The 9,554-nt window shown below is 32.6% G+C and overlaps 1 protein-coding gene across 1 annotated transcript; it reads left to right on the top strand.

Annotated features, from left to right (window-relative positions):
* The first annotated feature begins 5,117 nt into the window (after positions 1 to 5,117).
* Positions 5,118 to 9,305, top strand: LOC109182313 (probable alpha-amylase 2). Its single transcript, XM_019332452.1, has 13 exons — positions 5,118 to 5,593; positions 5,889 to 5,954; positions 6,176 to 6,209; positions 6,393 to 6,430; positions 6,774 to 6,900; positions 6,994 to 7,220; positions 7,380 to 7,525; positions 7,624 to 7,736; positions 7,830 to 7,918; positions 8,191 to 8,313; positions 8,504 to 8,539; positions 8,653 to 8,751; positions 8,880 to 9,305. Exons 2-13 carry the CDS (start codon positions 5,937 to 5,939, stop codon positions 9,069 to 9,071), a joined length of 1,242 nt encoding a protein of 413 aa, XP_019187997.1. The 5' UTR covers positions 5,118 to 5,593; positions 5,889 to 5,936; the 3' UTR covers positions 9,072 to 9,305.
* The last annotated feature ends 249 nt before the right edge of the window (positions 9,306 to 9,554 follow it).

Here is a 9,554-nt window from a genome sequence, read left to right as displayed (position 1 = left end):
ACCAATGAAATTACCAATCGTTATACCCTACACCACGGCGCACATAGCACTGTGCGCCGCGCGCCTCCCAAACAATGTCGTTTTGGGGTCGTTTTGGGAGGCGCGGTAGGAAGTTGCTGGGATTATGTGTATTTATTCACAAAGTTATGTGTATTTGTTCATACAGTTATGTGTATTGGTTCATATAGTTATGTACATTTTTTATACAATTATGTACATTCTTTTTATACAATTATGTACATCCGAATCAGAAAATTTGTGTGTATTATGTTAAGAGTTGATGTGTATTATGTTAAAAGTTTATGTTTATTATGTATTATGTTAGATTATGTGTATTATCTTTTAAAAAGAGTATGTATATTTTGTTATATAATTATGTACATTCATGTATACAATTATGTGTATTCTAGTATAACATTATGTACATTCTTGAACAACGGGTTTTTTTTTAAAGAAAAAACTACTGCCATTCACTAGGGCGGGAAATTAAAAAATAAATAAATAAATTAAAACGACGTCGTTTTGCATCTGGGTGCATAGTGCAACGCGCGCCGTGGTGTAGGATATAAATTGCCTGAAATTACCGTAAATTATACTATGGACCAGGGTCTATCTTGCATTTTAGATTCTAATTCAAATAATTTTGATTTTGTATATATAGTTAACATATTCTGTATCTGTAATTGATAATTTCTGTATTTATAGCTATCATATTATGTTTCAGCAATTATTAACTCAGATTTTATATCTATGACACATTTTGTATCTGCAGTTGATAGCTTTTGTACCTGTAGCTATAGATAGATATTATGCATGTGGGATAATTGAAACATTTAATCATTATGAGTAATGGTTGTGGAAGTCTCATTAACTTGAAGGGATTGCATGAGTGAAAATAATTCAAAGTAAATGTTCTAATTATCCCACTTCTTTTGAAAATGAATTGTCCCACTTTAATTACCCTTCAATAATGGTTTTTCATAGCCTTCATATTTTCTTTGGTAATTAAAGTGGTTAATGAAGGAGTTGTATGAGTAGAAAAGTTTTAAAATTTTTTTTTAATTATTTCTTCTTTCCCAGATACTGCTTACTGAACTAGTGAGTTAAATTCGTACGGGTAAAAAAAAAAAACAATTATTTCTAAGTGTTGGATGGTGATGTTGTGATATGGTATTGAAAGTTCAATCTTGATATTTATCTGCTGTCTAATTCTTTTAATTCATAGATTAACTTCATTAATCATGAGAAAAAGATCTAGACAAAAACTCAAGTTACACTTTTAGTAAATGATATTGAAAAAGTATTTGATATTGTTTGACATATTTTTATATATCATATTCCCTAGGAGTACGATGAAGTGGCGGATTGATTGACTAAGATTGTCTTCCCGCAAAAATTATCTAGTTTCAAGATCCTCGCTCAAGTGAATATTAGAGACATTCTCAAAAATGATAGAGCGAGGATGGCACCCCAAAAGGATAGTCCATATATAGTTTGTTTTCGGCCGTAACATTTTTTACAACGATTTAGTTGATTATGCATCTAATTCTAATTCCTTTGAATGTCAACGCTCTGCTCCAAAGGTGACCAGTCCTCGTCAAAATGTTCCACTATTGCAATTAAAATTAGAAGGCATAGTTCCAAAAGAGGTGATTGAGTGGATAAAATATGATTTAATTTCTGTATCTAATTTTGTCACAGGTAAGTTTAATTCTTCCAAACATCATTTTGTATGCATTGTTCTTTCATTTTAACACAATTACAGTTTCATTTCAATTCAATTGCAGTTTCATTTGATAATATAATAAAAATAATACGTGAGACAATGTCAGTTCAAATATACTATAGTGTCTGCCGTTTTGGACCATGGTCCACAGTATAATTGTTGATATTAATGATACCAGGCCACCATGCATCGCCACCCAAGTTGTCCAAATCATCATCAAAAGTGTATATTGTCTAGCGAAATTGTAGTTATATCAAAATGATGTTGTAGTTGTGTTGTGAAATGAAACTATAGTGCGTATTTGATGCCTGGACCACAATGCATTATGGACCGTGGTCCACAGTATAATTTGCCCGTTAATATGTTCTAGTATTGTTTGACAAGGCACATTTGTATGGTTTACATTAGGGTATCTTTTTGGTGAAAGTGTATATGAATCCAAGCTTAGAGATATATTCAATTCATTAGCCTTCGCGGTCATGAAAGATGAGAATGGAGAAATATAATTTAGCCACGATTTTTGTTGAAAAAATATTGAAAGTGATGTTGGTTAACGTAGGATAGTTATAGTAAGATGAAATGAGATCTATACATTGCATGTATGTTACAATTGTTGTCCTTTTTTTTTTTTTTTTTTTTTTTTGAGTACTTTTGACTCTATTACAATGTAATATATGTCCATACATATATTAAAATGTAGTATCTGTCCATACATATTTTCTCAATCTATTGAAGCACAACGAGTTAATGTCTCCACGACGACTCTACTAGAGTTCAAACTTGTGACCTCTCATTTGAGAGAGCCACAACTATGTCTCTTGATCATAAGGTTTTTGAATTGACTCCACTCCTCTAGTTACTTTGGAGGAAAACTTAGAGATCAAAGGGATTTTGAAATGTAGCATAAACCTTAGCTTCACAACTTGCTAAATACAAAATGTAACAAGTTTATAGTATACATTGAAAAGCTATGATTGATCCAAAGAGAAAGGTCCGAACAAGTAAAAGATCGATTATTATACGGTGGTCATAAATACACTTTTAAAACTTTTTCAAAATAACATTTTGTACTTAAAATATATTAAAACAACCTCAACAATTGAAGTATATATTTTCTTCAATTTTTTGGTGCCCTAACATTCACCTCAAGTCCTCAATACCTACTATCTCACTTAATTTTAAAAACTATGATCTTTTTTTTGGACCCACCATTTTAAATATATTTTAATTATTTCTTCATTTATTATAATTTTAAATTTGTAATTGTAATTAAAATTAATTCTTTAAAATAAACATACCAACATTTAATTTCATTGATAATTATTATAAAATTAAAATTAAATTACTATTTGCTCAAAATTAAAACATACTACATAGTTGTTAAAAAACATTTCTATAAAGATTTGTCATCTGCCAAAGACCTTATAGTCAAGCGGAATAACTGTGACTCTTCCAAATGAGCACTAGTTTGAGCAAATGAACAATGCATGATATAGTGATGGAATGTCACTTTTGACTAGAATGACGGTGCAAATGTGCAGTAAAGCTATCAGAAAAAAAAATCGTTTATTTAATTTCTTGTTTAGTCCTATTAATTCTTTTCAACTTCAGAACAAAGGAGTTAATAACAATATATTTTTCTTTACTATTTATAACAAGCTTACAACTAAGTTAAATCCTTTATTTTTAAGTTCACAAATTATTCAAATTTAGTATTACTCTCAAATTTAAGGGTGTAAGTGAATAAAGTTTTTAATAAATTATTTGTGTTTGTGTTCAGTAAGCGTTCATTTATTAAAGTAAATGAACATAAATTAACAAATTTTAGAGCTGATTTAATAAACAAATGTCTGACTATTTGTATTTGTATGCTTGTTTGCTAAGAGTTTGTGAAAGTGTTCGATAGTGTTCATTTAATAATGTTCATAAACTGATTTTTTTAGTGTTCGTTTAAGTGTCCACGAACATGCTCATTTAAGATGGTTCACAAACAATTTTAAAATACTACGGTTGACATTGAAAATTTGATAAAAGATAATATTAAAATATTTGAATATATTTTGGATAATATTGATATTATCTAATTTGTTTAATTAGATAATACCAGTAGAGTTTGAACTTATCAAAACTCTTCTTATCTAGGAGCTCTCATTCATCCTAGATAAAAATATGTAAACATCTAGAAAATATTATTCAGAGATCACAATAAAATGATCCTGAAAGTAAAAAAAAAAAAAAAAAAAAACCCTCCCTGCACCAATCATGCTGATCGAAGCCTCCATTGAAGATTAAGTCATTTGAACCCGGAGGCCCTTCAACCCTTCAACGAAGAACAAACATATAAGCTCTTCTTTGAAGATCAAGCCACTTGAATTCCGGAGGCCCTTCAAGGGAGTGTTCAAGGCATACAAGTGAAGAATCAAAGGACTACAGTGCACAAATCATGTACTCACACTGCATTGAAACTACTTGTAACTGCACGACCCAACTACTTGTAACTGCACTTTTGAATTTTAATATATAATTCAATTTTCTTTGTTCATACCGGGTGTGTCAATTTGTGAATAAAGAAAATTGAATTATATATTTAAATTCAAAATTCTGGTTACAAGTAGTATCAATGCGGTGTGGGTGTAGGTACAAGATCTTTGTGTAGTCTTCTAATTCTTTACTGGGATGCCTTGAATATTCTATTAAAGGGGCCTCCAGAATTCGTTCAAGGTTTGAATCTAGAGGTTTGAATCAACATTATTGGCATTATCTTCATGGAGGATCTTTTACTTTTCAGGATAGGTTTGGATTAACATGATTGACATGATTTTCAAGATGTTTCTACGATGATTTAAGATGTCTTCAAGATCTTTATGAGAGTTCCTATTTATAGTTGTAAGATAGGTAGAGTTCAAACTCTTTTATATTATCTAATTAAACAAATTAGATAATATCAATATTGTCCAAAATATATCTAAATATTTAATATTATCTTTATCCGATTTTCAATGTCAACAACTACTTTAGTTTATCCTAATTTTTTTTTATAGTCATTATGTTATTTGTTTGGTTATTGTTCATTAACATATGCTATTTTTTGTTTACGAACAAATGAAGATCATGAATCTATACATGTGTTTACTTGTTTAGTGTTCGCTAATATTAACAAACAAATTCATTAGTGTTTGTTAACATAATTGCAAACATTAATGAACTAACATGAACAACCTCTATTTGTTCGTGTTTGGTTACTTAACAACCCTGTTGAATCAAGAATGCTTGCTAAATAAAAATTAAATGTTTGATACGTTGATACCTATATTATTAAAATCATTGTTCTAAAAAAAAAAAAAAAAATGGGAAACATAAAACAAGTGAAAAGTGGAAATTGAGTAGTCTCTTCCAGCCTATTGTCCAAAACTTGATGAAATTCCCACCAACTTCGAATCCAGAAACGACAGTCCACGCACTTTCAATCTCATAATTCTCAACCGTTAAACCCATGAACAGTACACCAATCGGAGGAGCGATACCTGAGCAAGCCGAATCTGCAAAGTGGACTTCCTTTTGAATTTTGATCCTCATCCGCAAACATCTATCCCCGCCCCCATTCTGCAGAATCCTGGATATCGCAATTGGCTGCCTGCGCATTCCGTGCCGTGCTTGCCGAATCCTCTCCTTTCCGCGAGCATAGATTCTCGCTTTTCTCTATTTCCTGCTCTCTATGGTTTGCAATTCGCGATTCCGTTTCTGGTGAATTTATCCTGTTTTATTACTTTACAGCTTTTCAGCATTTCCTTTTGTTATAAATACCGACGAGCCGCAGAAGGTGAACTCACGCTGCGATCGGGCTTTCTATTGGAGCATAGGGCACAGGTATGTTGAATTTCTTCAAATTAATCGTTTTGTTTTCCCTGTTAAATGAACATTTAGTGATCAAGCTGGCCAGTGGTGAGGCTTATTTGATTTTGAGTCACAATACCAAACTGCCTGTGTATTATCCAACCATTATGTTTGATTTGTTTAACTTAATGCATGCACTTTTTTGTTTCTTCTTGCTCTATCTGTACGGAATACTATAATTTTTGGTTTTAGATGTGTTATTTTGTATTCATATTCATGTATTTTGATGGAATCATCACTCATGGATGACAGTATTTATTGGATGCAGGACACTGTTCTCGTGCCTCGATCACTCTGAAATTGCGCTTGATTGGATATGGGTTATCATACCAATGTATGCATCCTAATCCATTTTGTTTCTATTCATTGCTCCTTTCCTTTTCATCATCTAAACATTTAGAGACCAAAATATGGAGAATTGATTATGAGATCATTAAGAGGAAAAACAGAGAGTTAAAATAAAAAGTACAAAGAAGTTTATCACTGATATATTGTATCAGTGGACTTGGGGGATGTTTTCTTTCGTTATCTGATCTTAGATTCTTTGCTGTACAGGGATGGGATAATAACTCGCAACAGAATGACCCCTGTAAGTGCTCTGTTTTCGTTTAGAAATCTGCTCTCATTGCTATTGACTATGCTTTCATATATTGGATTATTTATTTATGATAGAAAGCCTTGAGAAGCTTGTAATTTTCTTATAAATCTAATCTAAGTTGGGAAATGATACAAGTAAATGATACTAACTGAATTTTGGTCTGGCATATTTCAGTGGTTGTGATACGCAATGGACAAGAGATCATCTTACAGGTGACTTGATTATGTTAAAATTTTTACTTTTCCTGTTACTACAAAGAAAAAAATTTGAATTATTTGATGCATATTATGATGAGAGATCTTCATAGTTCAGATAGGAAGCATGTTTCTTTATCTATATTCATTAGGCAATTGCTTGACTTTGCTATTTGCTCTGTGATCTCAAGAGTCATGCAAATTTTAGGGAGCTGAATGCTGGCTCAATTTATTTGGTGTGGAGTAACTACTAAGAAATTATAAAATGATAAAGTTAGAAGCCAAGTGCCTCTTTCGCTGAAGAACAGATCCTTTGTAAATTTAATAGTAATGATGACAACAAGAAGTGATGTATATGCAGGCTTTCAATTGGGAATCTCACAAGCATGATTGGTGGAGGAACTTAGAGAGAAAAGTTCCTGATATTTCAAAATCTGGATTTACAAGTGCATGGTTGCCTCCGGCTTCTCATTCCTTTTCACCAGAAGGTTAAAGCCAAAAATACTTTTGTTGAAGTTGAACCAATATTTTGCTTCCCTTTCTACTGCTATACTGGAAATGTTTCTCTTATCTCATGACAGGTTACCTTCCACAAAATCTCTATAATCTCAATTCTTCATATGGTTCTGAACACCTCTTAAAGGCTCTACTCAATAAGATGAAGCAGTACAAAGTTAGACCAATGGCTGATATAGTCATAAATCATCGTGTTGGGACTACTCAAGGGCATGGTGGGAGGTATAACCGATATGATGGAATTCCATTGCCTTGGGATGAGCATGCTGTTACATGTTGTAGTGGTGGACTGGTAAGAATATTACACAAAGTCTTAAAGCTAAACTCTAGGAGAAATCTACCAGATGGTATATAATATTTGAAATGTTAGAAATACCAAATGCTTTTATCGTATCTAAATTAAATTAAAGCATTTTTCTCTTTGCTTTATCCATCTAATTTTGCCTTTCAGGGCAACAGAAGCACTGGAGACAATTTTCATGGTGTTCCAAATATCGATCATACTCAAGGCTTTGTTCGAAAGGACATTATTAACTGGTTACGATGGCTAAGATACAGTGTTGGGTTCCAAGATTTTCGTTTTGATTTTGCCAAAGGGTAGAGAATATGTTGAGCTTTTAATTCTTTTTCACTTTTCCATCCTCCTCTCATTCAATTTATTCTTATTGCTAATCTTTTATTGGATGCATATATAGGTACTCCACGAAGTATGTGAAGGAATATATAGAGGGAGCAAAGCCAATATTTTCTATTGGTGAATATTGGGATACATGCAATTATAGAGGCACCTATTTGGATTACAACCAAGGTACTCTGCTTTCTACTAAAGTTTTCCTCTCTTTATATTTCTATGTGACTTTCTCCTTATATTTTAACTTTTTCCCTTTTAAATCTCATGCAGATAGTCACAGACAAAGGATCATTAACTGGATTGATGGAACTGGGCAACTTTCAGCTGCATTTGATTTCACAACTAAAGCAATCCTACAGGTTTTCTTTTTTCACTTTAAATGTTTATGCCCTCTTTTAAATGACCTTTAGTCACTAGGTTGTTTATCAATGTAAATCCTCTTCTACTAAGATTATATTCTTAGGAACTATCTACATCGAATATCTTAAGGAGTTAAGGTATTTGTATCTCTATCGAAATTGAATTGCCTGCAAGTTTAGTTTCTTATTTCTCATCTGAAGCTCTATGTAGAGCATTTTATGCAACTAAATTAGGTGGATTAATAAATGAAATTGACCTACAATCTATTTAGGAAGCTGTGAAAGGAGAATTCTGGCGTCTGAGAGACGCTCAAGGGAAGCCTCCAGGAGTCATGGGATGGTGGCCTTCAAGGGCTGTCACTTTTATTGATAACCATGACACGGGATCCACTCAGGTGACCTTTTATTGTTTTCTAAATGTCTTTAAGTTGTGCATTGCATCTTTTGGAATGGGGTTATGTAATCTGCTCTCTCTCTCTCTCTCTCTCTCTCTCTCTCTCTCTGATATGGCTAGCTATTTCTGTACAAACAGTGCCCGTTTTCCTTCAATTACTTTGCTAACTAAAGAAGTACTGCTCTGTGCAGGCTCACTGGCCTTTCCCTTCCAGTCATATTATGGAGGTATAAAGAAATATTTTCAATCAACTGTCTTTTGAGGCTTTACAAGTTTTATTTTGTTTTTGGCAATAGATTAATGTCTCTTATATTTGTTCTCTAATGCTTGTCAACTCCAGGGCTATGCCTACATACTAACTCATCCAGGGATGCCAGCAGTATTTTACGATCATTTCTATGACTGGGGAAATTCACTTCATGACCAAATCGTTAGGCTGGTATGTTAATTAAGCACCACCTTATTCAATTCAATAATCTCTACATAACTAGTTTGTGATTTTTCTTCTATTTTCCTATATTATAAACAAAGTTGAGTATTTGTTTAACTCCCGGATTGCATTTATAGATTGATATCCGGCGCAATCAAGGCATAAACAGCAGATCATCTATAAGAATTCTCGAGGCTCAGCCAAATGTATATGCAGCAATAATTGGAGAAAAGATTTGCATGAAGATCGGTGATGGGTCGTGGTGCCCGGCTGGGGCAGAGTGGAGACTTGCAACTAGTGGCCACCGCTATGCAATCTGGCAGAAGTAACAATCTCTTGGCGGTAATGAGCACCCATCTTGTGAAAGATTGGGGGAATTTGTCATCAGGTATAACTATTAGTTAGAGATCGAGGAGTTTACTTATAAGATTTCTTGAATAAGACTTTCTATTTCAGTTGTAACAATGGCTGTAATATTTTGTTATAATTCTCTGTAAGACAATAAAATGGCCATTCGAGAGTTGAGTATTCAGTAATTGGAATGGATCTTGAGTTTGCAATGACTTGTTTTATGTCGGTTGATTGGAATTATGGTTTGGATGATAAAGTACAATTTAGTTATTATGTTTGATAATTTTTAACATTTTATACTTTAAATAATTTAAATTAGAACTTTTTAAGAAAATTTGTAATAAGATAAAAAGTTATAAATACCCACATCTAATGAGGCAAGGGTAGATTTTAAAAACATCCACCACTTTAAGTCGGGAGTGGGGATAGACATAAAATCAATCGTTGTGCTGTGAAATTGT

The sequence above is a fragment of the Ipomoea nil genome, unplaced genomic scaffold, assembly GCF_001879475.1.
Source record: "Ipomoea nil cultivar Tokyo-kokei standard unplaced genomic scaffold, Asagao_1.1 scaffold1043, whole genome shotgun sequence".
Classification (NCBI taxonomy): Eukaryota; Viridiplantae; Streptophyta; class Magnoliopsida; order Solanales; family Convolvulaceae; genus Ipomoea; species Ipomoea nil.
Note: the sequence above shows the minus strand (reverse complement) of the source record. Positions and strands in the feature narration are given on the sequence as shown.

What these genes read in the sequence shown, in the direction of transcription:
- LOC109182313 (XM_019332452.1), top strand. An exon ending in CTCGCAACAGAATGACCCCT is followed by an intron (nt 6,210 to 6,392) that starts GTAAGTGCTCTG and finishes GGCATATTTCAG; the next exon opens with TGGTTGTGATACGCAATGGA. An exon ending in ATGACCAAATCGTTAGGCTG is followed by an intron (nt 8,752 to 8,879) that starts GTATGTTAATTA and finishes TTGCATTTATAG; the next exon opens with ATTGATATCCGGCGCAATCA.